General features: G+C 42.9%; 1 protein-coding gene across 1 annotated transcript; it reads left to right on the plus strand. All coding sequences in view use genetic code 11, as the record gives it.

Annotated features, from left to right (window-relative positions):
- Positions 1 to 2438: 2438 nt before the first annotated feature.
- EGR_05218 (Lysine-specific demethylase 5B-B) lies at positions 2439 to 22552 on the plus strand (the record flags this gene model as incomplete). Its single annotated transcript, XM_024494467.1, has 13 exons — positions 2439 to 2608; positions 4949 to 5231; positions 8266 to 8752; positions 9996 to 10366; positions 12221 to 12546; positions 15223 to 15571; positions 15983 to 16383; positions 17998 to 18349; positions 19054 to 19272; positions 19344 to 19427; positions 21303 to 21413; positions 21995 to 22198; positions 22286 to 22552. The coding sequence occupies 13 exons, from the start codon at positions 2439 to 2441 to the stop codon at positions 22550 to 22552; spliced, it is 3624 nt and encodes a 1207-aa protein (XP_024351088.1).
- Between the last annotated feature and the right edge of the window lie 461 nt (positions 22553 to 23013).

Consider the following 23013-nt stretch of genomic DNA (forward strand, 5'->3'; position numbering starts at 1 on the left):
CAGTTCGAGTAGATCGTGGTTATAATTTTGTAACGTCCTGAGTCTCCTGAAGTCTTAGCAAGTCGTACTGTCAGGATAGTTTTGCTATTTAGACGCAGAAGTGCTGGAAGGCTACAGACATGGGCGGGAATGCCATGTTGCCGATTGGAAGTACATCCTAAGAGCCCTTGTGGTTAATTACGCATGTAGTAATCCACTTCTGTGTCGTTCTCGGCGCTCCCATCTGCGAATGTGTGAGCTATGGCTAGTCCCGATACAGGATCGGAGATAATATGGTAAATTTGCATCTTAAGGCGTACATAGGTCTCTTTGGAATTTCGTAATGTCGAGTCTTCTGCAAATTAAACTGTCGGGACGAAGCTATCTGGGACATAGTCCGAAAAGCTGGACGATATTTAACATCAATCATATTCTGTTTATCAATCACTAATTGTGGTAACATTTGTCCAAAAGCAAAATGGGGGTTGGTATCATCTTCCCAGACTGTGATATAAGGCTTTCCACCGGGAAAAATATGGTAAACCATCCTTTAAAGTTAGTTGGTTTTCATTTGACTTGATCTTACTTCACCAGCAATGATTATGAGGAATTTGAAATTGGGAATTTGTTAGAGATAAACGCCGGTTCAACACCTCAATAAGTCTCCGTGGGTTCAGCCTTTTACAGTCCCCCTTCTGTAAAATTTAGAGTTGGGAACTAACTCACCACTACATGCATTGAGTTTGCTTGCCGCTGCAACCAATGTTGTGCTTCGAGTCTTCCCCTGAGTTCTAATAAGGTATAGGAATATGAAAGGTGTATTACAAACGTACATAAATACTGGGGGCCACAGACATAGCCGGTAGGCCTTGCCGAAGTGCTGTTCCGCAGACCGATGGTCTCGCGTATTTAAATGTATAGTCGATCAAAATATCAAATCATAGGAGTCCTTTTAAATGGGGAAATTATGCTTCCTGTTATGATTTTACTGGGTTTTCGGGGATAAATGGAGAGGTTGTTGGGTTTGAAAGTATGAAATTGGCAAATTATATCAGTTAAGTGTGACGTGCGTTTGCACATTTGAATTGTGCCGAAGTATTCAACATCCGCATTAAGGATTGGCTGAGGGGATCGAGTCCACCGTCTTGAACACGTTTATGGTCAGGGTCTCAGAGGCAAATTGGGCACCGTAGCTCACAAAGGCTATTTTCTGTCCAAAGGTGTACGATCATTCTCAGATGTTTGGGCCTTACTTCACGCAGAAGGTAACTGCAATCATTGTCGCGGTGGTTTCATCGTATCCTCTCGTTCCGCTTTAGTAATCGGAGTGTTTCATTTCCCATTTAAGGCTCCACTTCATTAATGCCTTCAACTTTCCGCACCTTGGTAGTTCTCTTTAAACTACTCAACTTGGGCTGACAGGACAGATCTATTGACATACGTCGGGGAAACTGTCTGTGTCCATTGAATAGGATTGTTCAAGCGTTAGACGTTTAGTCTATTTCTCATGGAATTGGCACAAACTGAGGCACCAATTCTTGTAACCTGATGTTTATTTGGGCGAGTGGCCTGACTTAACCTGACAATCAATGGATAGCCTTCAGAGCAGTCGTCCATTAGCGACTTAAAGTACAAGCATCGGGGTACGCTCAGTGTGTACAAACTTGGCGGCTAGGCGGTGGAAACTGCCTCGGCTCAAGTGAGTCGCTTGGTCGACTTACATATAATTATAGTGATGGATTGGCCTTGACCTTAAAGACGGCTCCTAGGTTATTTGCGAAAATAGCAGCGGGGTTGCAGACATCCCCAGCAGATGCATGTCATGGGTGTATTTTTGTCCTGTAATTAGCACCTGTGATTCATTACAACGAATTTTTTCTTTTATCACAAGCATAAAATTACGAAATCGACGCCCATGGAGCTGAATACGAGTGGAGTGGTCAGGTGGCCTACGTATGTAGCATCGCTTCATGGGGGACATATTTGCCCCCCCCCCCCCTACTTTGTGCCTCAAAGTCGCTTCTGATTGGTCCAGATCGACCATTTTGTTAAGCGCAAACTTTCTTCAGGCCTTGTGTAGTATCACAGTGTTACGTGAGGCCCTAGACACAAACCTGCGTGTTTATCTCCATCCTCTCGACTCACCAAGCCACCGTTTCCGCTACCAGCATCATACATGTGTGACATATGCTGTTTATGAATTCTGTTACGACCTGATTACACTCGATTGTGTCAAAGACAGGTTGATTGAGCTGAAAATAACAAAGTGTATGAGGAATGTTCTTGCTCTGCTCACAATAATTACAGTTTTATCTAGTTTTTGAACCATAGTTGAATTGGTCAGTTCGGTAGTGCGAGTGGTGTCATGTAAGAGCAATAAGACATGCGGGATGTGGTAGTCGATTTTTCTGTAAGACTGATAGAACACATGGCCCCGATCTGTCGTGGAGTAAGTTGTAATGCCTGAATCCTACTGTGGGTGTTACCCTTCTTGCAGCTCGGTTCTTCGCTTCATCAAGGGCAACGTAGATGGAATGAAGGTGCCTTGGTGCTACGTGGGTATGGTGTTCTCCACCTTCTGCTGGCATATCGAAGATCACTGGAGCTGCTCCATAAATTTCAACCACTGGTACGTCTTTTCGTCCGCTCCTTTGACCTCCTTTTCCCAACGATAGCATGCTACCTTTGAACTGTATTTTTGCAGACATACAGCATTCTTCTTCCGGTCTAAATCTTCCAAGTATTTCACTTGTTTCTTGTTCATTGCTTTCACTTTGCGGAGGTAAAATATTTGGCGAGAGTTTCTACCTCCGATGCTTTATTAATTGTTGAGGATTTCGGGTATTCTCTTACACTTCTCAAATAGGTCAAATTCCGAAGTGACATGATTAATGCAGTTGGTACAAAGTGTAAACCAATTGTGCAGAAAAGCCTTTCTAAGAATCACCACTTCCTCTCCAAAATTCGCGGCTGCTAATGCAAAACATTCATACCAATATAATTCGGTAACAAACCGTCTTGCTTTCTGCTGAGTCTTTAGCATTATCTGTTTCCTTTGAGGGTAACATCTCATCATGACTACCCTTAATCTCTTTGTTTTTACAATACCATTGTTTCCTTGATATTCCTCTTCGCGGCTTTCATTTCAAACACTGTATTTCGTCTTTTAAGAAATTTTGTGCCTTAACTTTACTAAATTGTGTAAACTCTTTAAATGAGGGGTCTCCCTCCTGTCGTGGAGCTCAAATCTCGTTAATTAAGTGGGATTAGTGCTTTTTTCTTTTGGCATATTTTCTCTCTTACGTAATGCTCTCAACACTAAGTGCGTTAGGTGAGTTGTAGGTTCTTCATTGTTATTTATTACGGCTTGAGTACACTATCCACTTCTCGTACTACTTTCGGTGTTGTTATTGCCTTTGTTGTCCGTAAAACACTGCATTGTCTCTAGGTGCAATTATTATTCAAAAGTGATAAACGGATTATCAAATTTTGCTTCAAAAGTAACTATGGCTAAATACATTATGCTTGGACGCTATTAGCTTTGTTGTTACCCCGAAATTGCAAGTTGGAAGTACAAGAAATATGCGAGGTGCTGAATTCATTTCCAGGTTTTCATCGCAAATTAACATAGAGGTTGATGTCTGTCGCCCCTGTACCTGTCTGACGGAAGAACTTTCTCCCATCAGTGTGACATGCGTCAATTGGATGAATAGTTGATAAACAAAGTTGCTATGGTATTCACTCCACCTCTCTTTGGTTCGACATCACTATTCCCGTCCAGATTGGATTTTTCATCTCAATTTGAAGTGGCGCCCATCATCTGTTGTTAATTTCATAGCTTCACCAAATGACAGTAACTCCCAGAGGCTTAGTGACGCAATGAATGGTGTCATCCCCCGTCCAGAACAAATCGACAAGATGTTCATTCTGTACTAGCTCTGGGGATAGCGTCAGAGTATGAAAATCTGGAACCGCTTCTTCCACTGAAAACTCCGCTCGAATGTCGTTTCCGTGATCCATAGTATCAATAAGGTTATTCCGAATCGTAAGTTAGTCATCGTGACCCACCTACCAGTAACATTGAGGTCAAGCTGGGCCATGTGTGGTCGATAATTCCACCCAGGACTAGTAACAGCTTGACTTAACCATCCACGTCTTTTACTGTCCATACCAAATCAGATACATTGGGTTATATTGGAGGAACAAGATGGGATAATGAGTAAAAAGGCTTCTGATTGAAGACTAACTGCTAATCACCGACAGAAAAGCTAAGTCTACCGTTTGACGGAGTCAGAAATATCAATTGGTAGGACGAAATGGTGACAAATTTTTACCAGGCCCAAGGAGACATTGTTGGATGTCCGATCAAGCCAGATCGCTTTCTTTGTTGCCAAAAAATAGTCCTTCAATTCGGATAAATCGGTTCAATTCTGGGTCGGAATCTTAGGGAACCGGAAGGACTCAACGCAGTCATATGAGCAATTCAAGTAGATATCCTTCCACTGTGGTAGATTATTAAACCAAGAATTCTGTTAATGAGTTGGGATCTTCAACAATTCGTTAAGTTAGTCACATTTTAGCAAATTGGACCCCTTGATTTGAAGCCGGAATGGTTTATGGTGTGAGGCTCTTCTGAAAATTAACTCACGAGGGGATGTACAGAAACGATTTTTCAAAAGGGTTATTCAGTCATAAAGGTGCTTGGAGCATTTCTTACTGTCTTAGTGATTGACGCTTCTAGCGTAAGTAGTGGGTGGACAAAAGGTAATGATTTTATGTCGTCATTTGGTTCTTCTAAAGGTGTGGGATGCCTCAGCAGGTAAACTTGCGTTGGTATTAAAGAATGCCCATGGATATGAAACCCCTGGGGACAGAAAATCCGTTACTGTTAAATGCACATTTACCCAAATGGGGGAAAAGTTCGCATTACATTTGGGAATGACAACGACTCAGTTTTTTTTTCGAGCAGGGGTGAACCGAAAACGTGGTACGGTGTGTCGAGCGAGGATGCAGAGTTATTTGAGCGTGCAATGCGCAAACAGGCAGGCGAGTTGTTCGATCTGTCTCCGGATCTGCTGCATCACATCACCACCATCATGAACCCAAATCTGCTACAGGCCGAGGGTGTTCCCATCTACCGCACCGACCAGCATTGCGGCGAGTTTGTGGTCACCTTCCCTCGCGCCTACCACGCCGGATTTAACCAGGGTTTCAACTTTGCTGAAGCCGTTAATGTCTGTCCGCCTGCCTGGGTGAGTCACACACTTTCCTCATGAATCTGCAACCTACAGAAAGCTTGCTTTTTTAAGCGCCGGTAAAAACAGCAGCTCTGCTTTCCATCAGTGGATTCATTTGATAAACCCGTTTCCAGTTGGAGTTTCGCTGTGAAACATAGGGTCGACTTTTTGCTGTTTCTCAAATGATCGATGTGAATGTCCTAAGTTTTTTCTTTCTACTGCATAAGCGAAACAATTCAAAGTCAATATGTTTCATCTGAGTGACGTATTAGCACTCCTCCCTTGTCTTTTCACTTCGATCTGACTAAATCCTGCCTTTTTTCTGAAGCCGGTAAGGTTTGTTTAGTATTTTCACAACTCTTAAAGGATGGTCTGCGGTCAAGAAATGGGCCTGTGATCGCACTTGTCACAGGCCGTTTTTCACTATCATTTGCCGTTATTAAGCTCTCTTTGAATTATGTATACATAAAACCTATTGCTAATGCTTCATTACCCCTTACCAATGATTCCGGGTAAACTTGCATAAAAGTGTCTTTCATGCATTTCACGTATTCCATACCGTTTTCTGCTTCAATCTTCAGAAAGGATACTTTCTCTGATAAGGAATTCATTGAAATTCGATTATTTCCTATGGAAGTGTATTTTTTACCAGGGTTGAGATTAGTTGGATCATCTTAGCGTTAATGGCCTCTATGGCCTATACTTATGTCATGTAGTGCTCTTTGATCTTCAGTCTCAATAACCATTTGTTGCATAGTTAAGAATTTGGCCCTGGCGTTAATTATACTCTTATATAACTGTATCACACTCCTTGTGTTCCCACTCAGACTTAAGGTGTTATCGGTTTCTCTACATTCCTAATGCGTGTTAAACTTCGCTGTAAAACATTGGCGGTGAATAGCAGTTAGAATTTGAAAAATTTCTTATAGACGGTCTCCAGATTCACAGGGGGATCGCAAAAATTGGAGGCCTCCGGTAGCCTGTTGTAACTTGTAGCCTTCAAAATGCATAAGCTTGTTTCTGCATGCCATTATGGGGAATAAATACGCGTCGGTCCACCGATACTGTACTCTTGGTGGCGCTTCCTGCTGTTCTGTTATCTTAACTCCTCTTATCACAAAACGTAGGTTGAACCTGATTAATTTGATTCGAAACCCGTCTTCTTTGCTAACTAAACTTCTGATCAAGTTTGTTGGATAGTCTTTGAAGAGGATGGGGCAGCAGAATACATTGCGTAGAAATTGCCTATAGAGTTTAATTCTGGTGATGAATCACCGAGGGAGTGATGTAGCACATTCATTATGCATTAACGAGAAGTGTAGATTTTTATTGACCTACTAGATGGTGAACGCATTAGGAGCAAGATTTTGTAATGCTTTTGATGGGAGTGACGAAACGTGGGTTAAGAGCCGTATCATCTGAAAGAGAGAAGGGCGAAAGGGGAGGGGGGAGTGGGAGGTCATAGAATCCAGGCGCGTTGGTGTCGTGTGTCCTACACTAAAGAATTGCAGGCAGTGAGCTTGAAGAACTCTCACTTCCTTCATATACATCATCAGAAGGTAGTGTTTTTTAGATTTTTTTCTAACTGACCGACTAAATGCTTGCCTATTAGACTGGTGACGTGAAATGTGTTTCGCATTGTCGTAACACTCGTGAAACGAGTGAGCGAAGGAATATGTAGCACCACCGCTTGTGCCCTAACGATCCCCTAGCATGCCACCCACCTCCCACTTCTTAGGAACCACCTAGTTTGTTGTTCTCAGAAGTTCGGATTTCATTTGTGTCTGTGTTAATTTGGAGTTTGTAGTAGCCTGAGAAAAGTTCTTGAATTCGATGAAGAAAGCCGAGGCCACCAAACCGGGACGATAACTTAGATACCAATAGTAATTTATAATGAAGACGGTAGTAAAGGTGTGGATGGACAAATATGGCTATTTGTGTGCCCACGCTCGGTCTGCGTGTGCAAGCCCCAACAGAATTGCTCTCTTGTTGAAGTTCAAACAAATGCTACTGTGATTACTCTTGAGCAACAGCCAGAAGTAGTGAGTTAGTTGGAAAAATCCCTATTCTTATTCTTACATGATAACGTCTTGAAAATTACTCTTTAAATAGACCTTATAACTCACTAAAGGGTGGGGAAGGGTAATTGTCTCATCCCCCGTATTTTCCTCGTATTGATTTCGCTATCGTCTTGATCATCTTGATTGATCATTCGAAGCAAAATAGAGTTTGTGATAGTTTGAGACACCATGCAAAAGGTTTAAATATTTTAAATGTGATTATTTCGATTAATGAAGTATCATAAAAAACTTCCTGCAGTCAATTATTTTCAATTATAGGAATCCGTACCAGCTTAAGCTGCGGTTCTGCAGGCGTCATTTCACTAGCACTGTTATTTGAATACCTAAGATTTTGTACATAATTGTAACTTTTAACATCATTCCAAGTCGCAAATAAACTTTCTGACTTGACTTTAATGTATGTTAATGAAGGTGTGCTCTCTATTCTCCCGTCTCCTTGTCGATTTTTTTGCTTTCTAAGTGGGTAATCGCAACCATAAGCGGCGATAGCGCAGTACTTCAAGTGTATTCTTTCCTATCTACATAGCTATCACACACTGTGCTATCCAACGCACGAAGGTTATTGTGGTCGCCGATGAATTTGATCTTGGATGAGCACCTTTATTTTCGGAAAAAATTGCTTTAAAATTGAGCTTCTTAAAAGAAAGCATTTTTACCTGTAGTAGTAGTAGTAGTAGTGATGCAGGGATCTATTAATCTTTACACTTTCCTGTCGACTTCCATCCTCTAAGCAAAAAATAACTGGGAATTATCATATACATCCCTTTACAGTTCTCTCCACTTTTTCACGCCTAGTCGGTGCCTAATCATGCAATAAATCAACATTCAGTTAAATTATGAGTTATTTTAACTTAAAACACTTCGAAGGCTTTCAGTCTTTGTAGCCCACCCTTAGCTGGGAGGATATTCCTTGGAATGTCAGAACCTTGTCGATGATGCCAGGTTTCTTTCCCTTATCCCCTCAACAGCTACCAGTAGGACGTGCATGCGTGGAACACTACGCGGAGATGCACCGTCAATGCGTCTTCTCCAACGATGAGTTACTATTTCGCCTGGCAGAAGTTATTGCGGGCCGGCGAGAAATGGTCGATTGCGCCACCTACACGGAGATGGCGGCCGAACGCTTCCGTGACCGCGAAAGTGCCAGCCGCACTTGTTTCGAAGCGGAGGACCTCCGCATCATCTACGAGGAGTTCTCCACTGTAGTGGGTCGTGAGGTGCGCGCGCGCCGCCGTCTCCTTCCACTGTGCGCCCGTGCTGTTCAGTTCCGCATTGATCGCATGTCGGAGCACGCTGCCGGTGATGAGGATGAGGATGATGACGAACGCATCTGTGCGGTGTGTCAGACCACACTCTTCTTCTCCGCCATCGCTTGTCCCTGCAAGGCACCTGATCTGACCGCTGAGGGCTCGCGTCCACCCCGGATCCTGGGGAAAAAACGTGGATCTGCTCCGGGTTTGTCTGTTCTCACAATTTCACAGACTTTGTAGCCTGTCTGTGGGGTGGACCCATCCAATCGGGCTGTTTGATGCAAGACGGGATAGGAATATCGCTCAATATTATCTGGAGTTTTAGAAAATCGCTTATCTGCAGAGCCTCTTCACCTTCTGTGATAGTTTCAGCTCTCATGGTGTAATTCCAGGATATGTTGACAGGCATAAACTCCTAGCGGAGCCATAAAAAGAGGTGGGGTCGGGAAAAACCTTTTTCCCACGGAAAATTCAGTCTTGAGTTTGAATACTTGGATTTCGGTTGACGAGTAATATAATTTCCTGATTGTTAACATATTTTTATGTTAAGAATGGACAATTACTACTTAGAGTGCCTCGCTTAATTTTCGATTTATTACCCCAATTGACAGAGACATTGTCAGGATGTGCAAATGCACATCCTGAATTAACGGATGTCACCTACACACTCATCGAAAGTCACGGTGCTAGTGGGCTTTGACTGCTAAAGTGAAGGTGGACCTATCTTCCTATTTTGGCAAGGGGAAGAGTGAAATTCCTCACTGGAGCCACTTCCTCTACAATTCTGTGAATTGTTGTAGTTGGTAGATCAGATCGTATCAGCAAGTACCATGTCATCAAAATTCATTTTAAGAATTGGAAGACTTATTTTAGGTACGTAGAGGGGTCTCATTCCGCATCCTCTCCACCTGGTTCCTCTACCATAACCCGATTGTTAGATTCCGGCAAGGGGAAGGTGAAGCAAAAGGACGTAATCCGTGTCAGACAGTGGTATTAAAATGCTACGTGTTACTCTTTCTGACCTCAGAGTTATTGCCTGTTGTTGAAATTTGAATGACCAGTCAAAAAAAGTGGTCTTTACCATATATGTGCGTTCTGGGTTATCTGAGGTGATCTCTGGGTCAGGCGATTTTAAAGTCCACTATACAACCATTCAGCGGTGCAGAACCTCTGGACGCAAACGATTTTCTGCCAGGCACCTTATGATCCTTCGTTCAAAGTCATTTCATTCGGTACATTACCAAAAACAGCGAAAACTTCGTATTTTGGTTAAGAGAACGACCGATGATTTAGTTTGTGCCAATCCTTCCATATGTTATTTCATGCGATTTGTGAACTCGTGATTTTCGCGTGAAAATTTTGATCAATCCATTCACTATATTATCGAAAGGACAAGTGATTCAGTCATGAGGAGACTAGATGAAGTATGTTCTTTTTGGTGCTTTTAGCGGCGCCGAGTTGTGCGGATGGGAAACCAAAGCATGCGTTCATGGTGTGTCTGGATCACGTGGAGTCAGTATGCGAGTGCTGTCCGCTGTCGCAGTGCACCCTCTACTACACTCACAGCCTGGACGAATTGGAGGGAATGCGTGACGCAGTTGCCGCTCGAATGGATGCCTACGCAGCCTGGCGACGCACCTTCACACCCTTTTTCATTGAGAATTCCGCCCCCACACCCGTCCCCTCTACAGCCCTCCCCGCCCCCAAGGTCACTCTGGACGTCTTCGAGGTAAAACTCTTTGCCTGTTTGTTCATCGGTCGATCGGTACACTGGTATCCTGACGTGAAATACGGAGGAGTTCAGATCACCTCGCAGCCTGTAATTTAACAACTGCAACAAGCTACGCTACTGTGGTGGCGCTGCACATGGTAGTTCGTGAAAAGTTTGCCCCATTGCAAGTATTTACGGGCCACACACGTCGTGGTCCAGTCTGGACGGCGTTAACCAATCTAGCAGTGCATAGTGGTTGTGCATGAGTGTGTGGATCAGCGTGTAGTGATCCGGTTCTTTTTAAAATTCCGATGCAGATGGATCTATTTTTACATAAGACTAAGCACAGTACAGTATAGAGATGGAACGTTTCGTCATTCACCGGTAAGGCATTTGAATGATGCAAACACTTCTAAGACTATCATATCTCTTTCGATGGATCATCCGGGTTGTGGTGGTTCCATTCTCAGTCCACACCATAGCAGTCATTCCTGTACATATTCGGTCATCTCGTGGAACCTCTACCGATATTAAACGCTCCATCGGTGTACGGTCTATTAAGATACTGCTCAAGAAGCAATTTTTTGTGTATTAAGAGTGAACATAGCAATTTCCGATAATCCACAGTTTTAAAAATCTGCCTTACTCCGGATGCCACAGGATGCTTCAGCCCTACTAGGAATTCTTTCTTTGCCTAAGTTTTCCGTTTATTATTTAAACACTACAATTTTCGCCCGTAAATGTAGTCAGTGACTGTCTGGAAAGATATGCCGTCTTCACTCCTCGACATGAGTTCTTACCTTGCATAATCTCGACAGTCTTGATGTGACTTGAACATCACTTGATACTTAACTAGGACCTCTTCACTACTGCTTATCAGTCTTACCATTCCTTTTGCTTTTGGATTCATTTGGTCGCGAGGTGACAGTGTTGATGGTTTTAGTTCATGGAACTTTGTTGTCTTTTATAAAATGAAATGTAATGTAAGATCACTGGTGGTTTCTCGGGTTTTTGTGTTCATGATACACTAGAAATTCTTCGTTTATGTCTAGTCGCTTACCACACGCACGAGCTCTGTTTGGTGTCAACAGTCGTCTGTCTGTTTCTCTGTTCTTTCGATTTATGTCAATCTTCAAACTTTAGCAATGTAATTGACACATTCCTGTTACTATCTTGAGCTAGTTGACTAAACTGTGTTAACAGTGGCGGTGATATGAAGTGATCTAAGACCAAAAACTCACCAATTTGTCGGCTATTTACCTGCTCGATTTGTTGTTTTGTGTGTGTGATTACTTTGGGATGCCCTTCACTTTACGTAGAAATATGAATAGGTCGCTTAAAGCCTAGTATTTTTTCCGTTTTCGGCCTCCATCAAGAAAACCAGTATAGCATAACGCAGATTCTTGAAGATGAGTGATACATGATGGAATGAGGTGTGCAGAAATCGCCTTTTTCGATTTCACCGCCCTTTATTAGGTTACATTTCTATTGAGACGTCAAACGTTTATCTTCAGTACTTGGTCCCACATTACTACTACGCTTTGCTGCTTCTTGCGTTTTGGTACATACACATTCGGCTATTTCACGTCTTTTTCCGAAGAAAAGTAACTAGGCACTTTGTTGATGGTTTATTTCACAGATTCTTGAGTTTTGGTTTCGCTTTCATCCAAATGGCCATTGTAACTTTCCATCACAAGATAATTTGGCAAGGAAAGGTCGCTAGTCGTGATCGCTAAGCAACGTGTCATTGGGCTGCGTCGCACGTGTGTGACGCCACGATTTTATCCCCTGAGCTTTGACATCGCATTTTGTGGCTTCTTTAATTTTATAGTAATTTGTTGCAAGTACGAGAAAAAATGAAGTACTTAGGCCGTGACAATCAATTTTCCTCCCAGGGCCTAACCGCGAACATGTTGATTACTTGGGTTATTCCTTTTTGGTCTTATTTCCTCTGCTCTTCAGCGACAACTGAAGGACGCATATTTGTTCGGCTACCACACGGATCAGCTCTACAAACGCGCGAACAGCTATCTGGAAGGCGTAAAGGACCTCCTAAGAGTCTGTGAAAGGGCGTCAGACTTTATCCTCGGTCGCAACTCCCTGCCTTCCACCACATTCGAAGTCGTGGAGTCTGAAGCCGTGAGATCGTTGAGATCACAGCAACAGCAGCAGCAAAAGGAGGTGCATCTGCTGGAGTTCCAGTTAAAACGACACACGGGGACATCTTCTACCAGAGGAGGTGGCAAAACTGTTACCCACATCCTTCAACGCAGCATTGATTTGAAAAAGTGAGTCAGGAAAATTAGCAACCACAACACTGTCAGGGGACGCCTCATTGGTTGCTTCGGTCCCGCTTACGGCTAGGGTTTTCCCCATTTTTCGATCAGGCGTGCAGCTGATTTCGCCTAATTCTGTTGGAAATCTTACCTCTGATTTTAAAGAGGTGAAAGTAAGCTCATGCCAATTTTCTTAGGATTTCAGGTTGAGCTAATTTTGGGTGTGACGGTCCAAGTATTTTTTTTCAACCTAAAATATTCCTATTTGTGTATATGCAATACCATATTGCAAAGAAGGGTTATTAGCTTCTGAATCTTTAAAGCGAAATGCGTGGGTGGTGGCCCTTAATAAAAAAAGAACCATCTCTGTGTCTACCACAATTTTAAAACCACGTTTACCGTTGAAAAGGTCGTAAATTGGCGTGGCTTTCGGTCGCTTTTTAACCATGGTGACTCACGTATTTTCTGTTTTTCTGTAAATAATTTTGGATGTTCATTTCGCATTATTCAGATGTTTATTTTGGATCTAAGCACACGGAAACTTCCGGATTATTAGGTCTACTTTCTGTAGAATTGCTATTTCTTCGCTTCCATTCACTTTTGGCACATTCAGTGGATACCAGGAGCTTGTAGGCTAGGAAAGGGGTTTGAGGTAATGTCGTTGTTTACCGTTTGGATAAACATTTCATTGAATTTGTGCAACAATTATTGGTTTTGTTAATACTTTTGTCTCTACTCCGTTTTTTCACTAATGCTAGGTGTCAGGCTACTACTACAGCAACGGAGCTATCACTCATTGCGTTATTTTATAAATTTACAAAAACGAATTTTCCGGTCTTGTGGAGGCTCTGAAAAACGCCGACACTTGAAGTGAGGCAAGGGTCTGACGTTAAAGGCATGAATGTCTGAGGCTGTCTCTTCTGGTAAAATTTGTCTCCCCTGCTACTGCCATGACCCAGGGAGCTACTTGTTTCACAAAAAATAGGGCCACTGTGTAATGCTGAAACAACCTGTAGTGCATTCTTGACTAAACTTTTTGTTTAATGGTTTCTATTTTGTGTCATTTTACATTTTAAAATGTATTTTTAAGTGCTTATCCTAGGCTTTATGGGGAAGTGGCCTTTAGGCCTGTTTAACATGCTCAGAACTATGGCTTCAGATAAAAAACTGTTAGAATTTACCGGCCTTTGCTGAAATGTGCAATTATCCCCAGACCAAGAAGATCATATGCCTACTTTATTCGTTTCAATCAAAACAATTTGCTCTCGACACGACCTTCTGCAAGCAGTTCTCATAAACCTATAGGGAAACCATGTCATATTTGTGAGTCCGGACGCTAGTACCGAATAGACTGACTTGCGAAATGGTTGATTAATTTTGCTGTCTTTAATACTTTTCATCAGTTTGTAGGTAGACTTGTAAGATCACAGAAACTGTGGTGTGCTAGAAAGTACAAAAATAGCTATAAATAAGGGCTATCTTTACTTCAAGATAGGCATTAAGGCGCTTTTAAGAAGGCTTTACACTTCCCCAATGGTTTTCCTCAAATTTGCCGTGCAATTTCCCAGTGCCACATCGACTTTGATTTGATCAAATCGGTTGCTGCTTGGGCATCAGCATCATCACGGGAAACTTTTGTTACTCAGTTTCTTTCATCACTGATCCACTAAAGTTGAAATCATGTGCTTTAGGTCTATAATTGTCAACGTTTTTCCATTGCGTGGGCTGTGGTGCGAGAGAGGGCATTGCCGTGCAACAAATTTATACTCTTTGACATGGTAGTCTCCTTGGTTGTGTTGCAAGTTTTCTTTCTGACGCATATGATAACATACTATCCCTTCGACGACTGTTCAGTGTTTTTAATAGGATTTAAGAATAGACCATAGCTATCATCGGTTTCCTTTCACTTTATGACCTTTGTTATCGGGTCCGTAAATGTGAAATCAGGTTTAATTATTGGTGATTATCTGTTGTAAGCATCAATAGCCTTTTTTCTTCATACCAGATCAAGTGTTGACTAGTCACTCCATCCAATACCCTTTTAAACTAGCCTCAAGATTGCTATAAATCAAGGCATTCGGGATTTCTATCAGATTTAAAAAACGTTAAAGTTCATGTTGATGGCGGCCGGAGCTGAGGTATGAATCTACCGTTTACTTTCGAACTGTTAATAGTAAACATTTTCATTTCCTTTGACAGAAAGTAATCACATGGTAATCGTCAATTTCACGGAGCCAGCTAAGCTTCGGTGGCAAACCGACAAGACCACACCCTCATTCGGCTGTCACCTGTATTTAAACCCTCATAATGGAATCGGGATCTTAATGGCTTTCCTAAACTTCCAATCTGCCTTCAATTCGATCACGGACCGCCTGTTCCAATATTGATGAATGGCAGTTCCTACCATGCTTTATGCTTATGAAACTCCGTCCAAGAACACTATTCCTCTTTTGGCAACCTGCATTATAGGTTTCGTAGTCACTTTTACTTTTGTGCCAAGAATCAGAGGAAACCGAATTGCTGAGTAGGGGTAGTCATTACGCTACATCTCCGTTCTCATGCTTTCTAACAACAATGTATCATTTTTTTTGACTGTACCCTTCGTTGAGCATTTGTCTTCTTCGCGATTTATACCGTTGCTTTGATTACCAGATTTCTTATTTTATCTACTGTCTCTCTCCTCTTAAGCCCACGAGAAGCAGATTTCCTCAGCCTCCTTGAAGCCGTAGAATTGGAGGAGGCGTCAGCTCCCATCGACTTGACACGAAGATCCAACCCAGAAGGCACTGCTGAAGGAGAGAATGAGGACGAGGTACTACCTAGTTTGGCAAATCTTCGACGTCTTTTCCATCATTGTTTGCCGAAATGGCGCGCGGAGGTGTTGGCGGCAGTGGAAGAGGACGCTGTACAGCGCGACGGTCTTGAACACTCCCCCCTGTCCCACCTCCAGTCCCGTCTTGATCTCCTTGTACGCCAACTACGCAACGAATTTCCTGGTTGGTGTGACCACTCGGTAGAGGTTAAAACTGTTACCTTGGTAAGATCTTCAACTCGCACTTTTTCCCCTTTCCTCGGGTGGTGCCTAAAATTCTTCCCTTACAGATTGTCTCCTTTGTTTCTTGATTCATTAAACTACTTACTGGAGAACTTGTCAGATCAGATTTACGAAAGTTTACTCTTGCTCCTCTCCTTGACTAGGCTGAATTCCTCGTTAACGCGTCTCCCACCAGTCTCGGGGTATAGTAGGAAGCCATTGCCACTTTTTTTTTATTTTAATATGAAACTAACACTTGCAGCACTGGATTAAATGACTCAACTGTCGCTCAAAAACTAAATAAAGATGCAGTTATCCTTACACTAAAAACATTCTACACCAATTGCAAAAGATTAAAGTATTGAGTAAGAAAGTGGAAGCATGTCAGAATTTTTTTTCACTTAATCGTGACAGATGGAAGAGGTATGTCGATGGATTTCTGCCTCGGGTGAAGGTGGTGGTGATATTGGAGGGCACTGGTGCAGCCTTCCAGGTCTCCGTCAATACCTCTCGCGGGGCGAAGAACTTGTGTCCCGCCTCACCTCCGCATCAGACATCGCCGCCAACGCGGACGCGAACGTTGATAGTGGCACTTTGCGGAATACTGGGACTCGTCGTCACCGCGGAGATGGCGACGGCAGTGCTGATGGCTCCATTGCAAACACCTCTCCACTACCCACTGTCACGGTGGCTTGTCGGCCACTACTAGAACAGCTCAAAGCTCGCATCAACACCGCCATCTCTGCTGCTTCCCAATTCTTTACCCAGGCTCGGTCCGCGTTCTCAGTGTTGGTGGAGAAGGTGGAGGGTCTACAGTAAGTATCGTTCCTTTCAGAAAGCATATTAATCACTTCTTTCTCCCCTTGTCTCTCGTACTACTTCAGGGTTATTTGTTGTACTCTGTTGTATTTAGATGAGATTGTGTACGCTTATGTATTTACTTACATAGAAAATCCCCATTTATTTGTCAATTCAAGTGGGACCGCACTTTGATGCACTGAAAGGGTTAATACAAACCCTCAGCTTGCAAAGTTTTTTTTGTCAGAACTTATTTTTATATCTTTGGAAACGATGCTCACTGGACCATTGTGATGCACTTTGTTACCCTACTCCACTGCTTCCAAAATGCGGATTTTTTTCGTAAAAATTTATGACCTTAAAAAGATTATTATTTTGACATTTATTTGTAAATAAGACTTGGAATTTTGAACTAAACGTTATATTGCGCTACATGAGATGAAGTTGAGCCTTATTATGGTTTATGCGATCCATAAAGGTGTAAAGGGTTTTGTTTCTTGAACTTAACCCCCCAAAGTACACTGTTTAGGGGATATGGGCCGAGACAAAGACGAGTTGGACGCCGATAGAATTGGAAAAATAAAATTATCTGTACTGTTATCCATTTTCGTTTGTCCACATTCATTTACAATGGGAATCTTGGCAGACTTATGAGCAGAGGACGTGGTTGCACTTTTATATTATCAAAAAGGTGATTGGAACGCTTTACGAAGGTGCTTAGTTTGCCATTTATTCAACAAAAGGCTGCTAATACCTCTGCTACTTTCCATGAATACTATTTTTGAATGACTTATTAATGACTCAATTTTGTGAAAAGCTGGGACTTTGGATATTTCAGTTTTAAGGAGTCACACTACCGTGCCGCTACTGGCTCCATTCTCAGTCTATAGCACACCATTCATTCTTGTGAACATCTGTGGAACAGCTGAGTGTGAACTATCGAAAAGTTGGTGCACATCGGGCACCAAGAAAGCTTTCCGCTCTTGACAAGCACAGGAGAGTTGAATGCTGCATTGTGGTGAAGGAGCACTTTGACAAAGAAGGGTTAAAGTCCCTGGATTGTATCAAGATATGTGATGAAATCCGTGTGCAATATTTCTCACTTAAATCAAAACAAGTGTCTAAGCAGAGAAAGGACGTGGTCGCCAGCGTTTCAGCCTCCATGGGGAAGAGAAACAGGCTATTGTGGGATAGTCTAGCTTTTCAGGTATTAGCTAGACACTAAGATGAGTAATTTATACATGCAGGAGTTGGCTGTGTTGAAAAATGCGATTTGGGCCCCCAAAGTAATCCTTTTTTACCTTATGCAAATTGACACGGTGTCCTTACATTTTTGTCATCAGGCATAGTAAATGTGGTTTGGTAGGAAATTGGAGCTAAGACAGGTAGAGTTTAATCAACTCCAACTACCCCTTGGAGCATCAACAAACCAGCATTACTATGGGTGTGCAACTGTGCCAGTAGAAACTTTAGGTGGCCATTCTTCCGAATCACAATCGAGTGTTTGAAACCAAACCTCATTATCATTTTTCTTGACTATAATTAACTGTTTGGTTTAATTCATTCTTTTGGGTCTAGTTGAAAATGTGCTGTTGATAAATACAATTATCTTATTCATACATTTTTTCCAGCCTGACAGAGTGGGGAGCCAAGAGCAGCCTCTCTGCAGTGGGACAGAGTCTGACCAATCTCGCTCGCTTCGGTGTCCACAGTGTGTGCGAGGAAGCGGAGAAGGAACTGACCAGCCTGGCTGACGAGACAGGACTGGCGCAATGTCTTACCACGTGTCTTGCTGGGCCCACTGAATCTGACCATCAGCGCTGCCATCTGCGTGGTGGGGCGACGACAGCGGAGGGTGAGGAGGATTTGGTATCGTCCACTGCACGACTGGTTTTCGGGTGGTGCGCCCAAGTGACCAACCACTTCCTCGCGAATAATGGATGTTCTGCGTGCCCAGAGAAGCCTAAGTCGTGGCTTTACTACGTGAGTTCACTCTTTTTTCTAACATATATTTCAAATCTAACCTTCCTTTATGGAAAATACGATTATTCTGCTGAATTTGGCTGTCTCCTGTAAAGGCATTACATGTAATCATGCACACTACTGTTAGTGGCGCCTCCGGACATGGTGGCTCCGCTCCCACCCCACAGCGCAGTAGCCATTCCCGGGAACATTTATTTACCACGTGGAGCGCGTGATTGACTTACCACTTGTTGCAAAATCCCACCAGAGGGCACCATTTTGTGGGTTGGTGAACGCAGTCATTAACGAACATTTCCAGTTTCGGAAAGTGAGCTCATGCTAAGCGCCAAAACGATCTTTTACTTTTGACAAGCATGGAAGAGTTGGGTGCTACGTAAGGAATTAAAACAAGCATCTACGCAGAGGGAGCATTCAGTAATCAGCATTTTAGGACTGATGAGGAAAGGAAGCAAGCCTGTCCTAAGATATTTCAACCGTATTTGCAGATAGTTATGGGCCAAAGCTTTGCGAGTATTTGTTAGGCACTGGGATAAGTAATGTATAAATGCGGGGGGGGGGAGGAGGGCGGCTGTTAAAAAACTAGCGAAGTTTTAATTCCTTGAAATCCATCCCGGTTTGTCTTGAACACAGTGATGTCGGGCTGAATATTTAGCGATAGTAAATTTCGAACATAACTCAGTGGCGTTTCCTTTCTTTTCCTTCAGCTCTCAGATCTGATTGCTGTGGAGAAGTTCATTTTGGGCAATGATTATACCAAGGAGGGAAACTCATGTGCTACACTTCCTTCAGAACTAGACCAATGCCGACGTAACTTTAACGCCTTCTGCAACCTTCACTTAAAGGGTTTGTACAATATGGCGGGTTGTTTCGTTGATAACGTCGATTCTCCCCTGCCGCTTGATCTCTTCAATCTTATTCTTGAGGTGGGTTCAACCTTTCCGCATAATCTCCAACCCACTATCAGTCTCGAGTTTAACCTATTTTTCTTCTCTAGGCCACAGTTTCTTCTTCCATCAAGAATGACACTTTGCTCCAACTCCATCAAGCGACCTTTGAACGTGATTTTGAGGGCTTCGAGGTAGGATTATGATTAGTTGACAAAAGACCAGTTTGTCACTATCCGCTTTGAAATAGGCAGAAGAGGTTTACCACTAAAGAAGTAGTGACGATTTCCTAGTTTTGTTTACCAAGTGAACAATGTTGAGTTTAAAGAAAGGGTCAGTTATCCTTTTTCTGTTCTATATGTTCGCCACAATTTGACTCCAACATGTCTTCAGTATTTAGCTTGCCAGCGCACATGTTGGTTTCCCTCCTATTTCTTCTAGTGATGCCGAATAAGTCTACTTTTAAGAGTCAATCTACTCAGTCTCCTTTCTGCATCTCTTCACTTCTCATTGGTTTAAACACATTCCCCCGGGGTCTGTCTCAGAGGAAATTCCCAACGTCTTATTATTCTACCGTATACGGTATCAATTCTTACCCCACCGAAATGACCTATTCAACCGGTGCTCAAAAACTAAACGAATTTGTGATTACCATCCGGGCGAAAATATCCTGCATCCAATCTGTTTGGGAATATTATTTAGTGTTCCTGGTTTTTTATAAATTTGACAGGGAATATGACAAGGTGTGATATACAGACTCAGATAATGTAATTGGTAGAGAATGCTTCAAAAAATACTTTTTTTGAGCGATCTTCTGATAAAATTACGGCTTATCAAGCGTTGGCTTTTGAACATTCATCCGTAGAACTAGGTGCTTTGCACTTATTAGAGCGGCAAATTTGATAATTAATGTCTTCACTGGGAGGAGGGATGCCTGAATTCGTTGCCGTAGTGGTCGGTGAAAAAGAAGGGGAAAATGTTTGCATAAATAAAGGTACTTGACTCTTCCTTTCAAAATAACCGCGTGCACATTGCACTAATATGCAGTGAGACATTTCGAATTCACTGAAACGTGTATCAATTAAGAGGTGACACACCACGTTCCACTTCTTCCCTGCTTTGTTATTTGTTAATACTTGAGGTGCTCTTTTCTCCTCTACTGCGCTTCAACTTGACAATTCCATTTGTCCTTCATTCGATTTCACTCACACGAACCTGTTTATAACAAATTTTGAACTAGAGCCCAGTGATCATACCTTGAGCGAGTATCCCTCCTTATCGACTTACTAATGGACTGAGGGAAGCTCCATTTTTGCCACTGCAGAGCCTGATCTGCGCAAGATCCCGAAAGTTCACATATTTATGTGTATAACAGTACTTGGTGCGTTGTTTCATCACAAGTTGGGTTGATAAAGAACTGGACGTTATACAAAATCGACCATCAGGTAATTAAACTTCACTCATGCGTTAAAAATTCTAACGAAGAGCTTTAACAGTCTGAATGGAGGGCTTTGATTATACCCTTGGAGCCACAGTGCTGAGATGCAAAAAGAAACTTATCAAGGCTCACTGGGTTCTCTTGTGGTAGTTGGGCTTGGCTTTCCTGTAAATCGTAGAAGCTTTTTGCTGTACCATTCAAATTCAGGACCTTTCTCTAGTTCTGTGCACTCGATGACACCTCTCACTACCTTCGTGATAGAACTGAGGTGTTTGTAGAAACGAATAGGACAGGAATTTGAAGTGAAAAACAACTTCTTTCTGTATTATCTGTCTGATGGAGAGGATTGGGTGTGGGTCAGAGAGCTACTGAAATTTGTTTTGACTTATATCCCTATGTACAAAGCATCTTTCCGGTGGGGGGAGGCAAAGGCTAAGTAATCTGACTCCAATCAAATGCTTCTTCTTGGTGTACTTCATGTTTATTTCTGCTTCGGATACGGTGTATTCGTCCAGTGAAGTGTGCTTAACTCTACAAGTTCGAAGCACTGAATTTAAGCGCGAATAAGTTGCCTTTTGGTGATAAACCATTTTCATTCCTCATTCAAACCGTTTTTTAAACTACTCTTTAGCACCTTCTTAAGACTTGCTTTGAAGCATACAGTACCAAAGTTCGCTCTACTTTGGCAAACATCAATGTCGGGGACCTGTGTCGCGTGTGCCGTGAACGTCTTGGATTCACCGTAAGTTGGGGGTGGGGGAGGAGGGGGAGGAGAGAACCAGTGCCTTTTCCCTACTTTTTTTCCATCACGAAAAACTTTCATTTGCCTCATCAAAGTATCAACTCACTACTAGACGAAACTGGGACCTTTTGGGAAGTGTTTTTTAGGTGACAATGGCAATAGAACTTTCCTGTCCTACGCTTTAACCAAGCCTCGAAGACTGTTAGGAACGTAAGCTTTTATGCGGAGCTGAAAGAGCAATTCATCAACGTTCCAGCCCGCTTCCAATAATAATCTTTTTTTGCCCTGAGCAAATAGACCTTGAGAGTGGTTTAAGAAAATCTTTTTGCTCAAATTTTAGCGTGACAACTTCTTGACGAACATATTTCACATCTGGTTGCAATCAAGTTAAGTGCAAAATATCATCGTGAATTAATTAAGAACGTTTCATATGCGTGCCATGGCGGCTCAGGTAGTGCTAAAACAGGAGCAAGTCGCACTGGTCCTTGTTACTCGAGATTAGCTGCTTGGCTCTTAAGAGAAAGCGGTTATCTTATTATACAATGTTTGGCAACAAACTTACTGGTCACTTTTTGCTTCAGGCGACTGATGTAAGTCCACCGGATGCCTGTCCTCTGTGTCCCCTTCTACCAGCGCGTCGGGATGTCAAGTTGTTGACAGTGGCGGACTTGACGCAATCAACGGAGACAGATACGTCTGATTCATCCGATCATGCCTCACAGAGTCTTCTTCGTTCTGTTACCAGCTGCACTCGTTTCATAGAAAATCGCTACTGTACTTGGTTGGTGAGTGAAGTAGGGCTTTGTTCCGTTTGGCACTTAGACACACACACACGTGGTCGCACTGTTTTTCGGTTCTTTTCCTTTCGGTAGACGGAGATTGACAACTTTGTGAGCAAAAGTTCGGAGACGGCGGGTCAGTTCTTGTCTGGACAGTCAAACGCTTTTATTGATGGGTTGCCCGATCCACTGAAGACCACGGCTTCAGCATTGTGTGGCAAAAAGGTGGAAGCCGTGGCTCCTGCAAATCTTCTCCATAACATCCTCCTCCCCCTTCTCATTGAGGGCCAAACTCTGTCGGCAGTTATCAAGCTTCCGCCGGCGTGCATGCAACTACTGCGGGGACTTTTAGCCTTCTAACTCATTCTTACACTTTCCTGCCGTAGTAGCTTATAAATGTGTGTCGTTTCCGCCACCTCATACAATCGATGACAGTGGTGTGTACAGTCTGCCACTATTTTGACGTGGCGTCGTAGTTTCAATTTTCTCCTGCATTAATCCCTGCGTCGTCCCTCCCCTTTTCTCCCCTTCCATATGTGTATCTTTCCGTTCTCTGTTTCGCTAGTCTAAATTCTAGGGTGTAATTATGACAGCATTTGGGGATTTGGCGGTTTTGGTCCTCATCTACTTCGGCGTGTGGGCCGTCCCTTCTTGCCCCTTTTTGCCTAGCGGAGGTGAATGGTGTTCTTGTGGCGGAGGGAGTTGGTTCGCGCCGGGAAAAGTGGTAAGCCGGGTGAGAGCTGGAGCTCAGGGCTCGTGATGGGGCGGGTCAGCTCCAACTTGAAACAGTTGACTGAGCTTGGTCTGGCGGGTGGGGGGCC

The sequence above is a fragment of the Echinococcus granulosus genome, assembly GCF_000524195.1.
Source record: "Echinococcus granulosus chromosome Unknown EG_S00037, whole genome shotgun sequence".
In the NCBI taxonomy this organism is placed as follows: Eukaryota; Metazoa; Platyhelminthes; class Cestoda; order Cyclophyllidea; family Taeniidae; genus Echinococcus; species Echinococcus granulosus.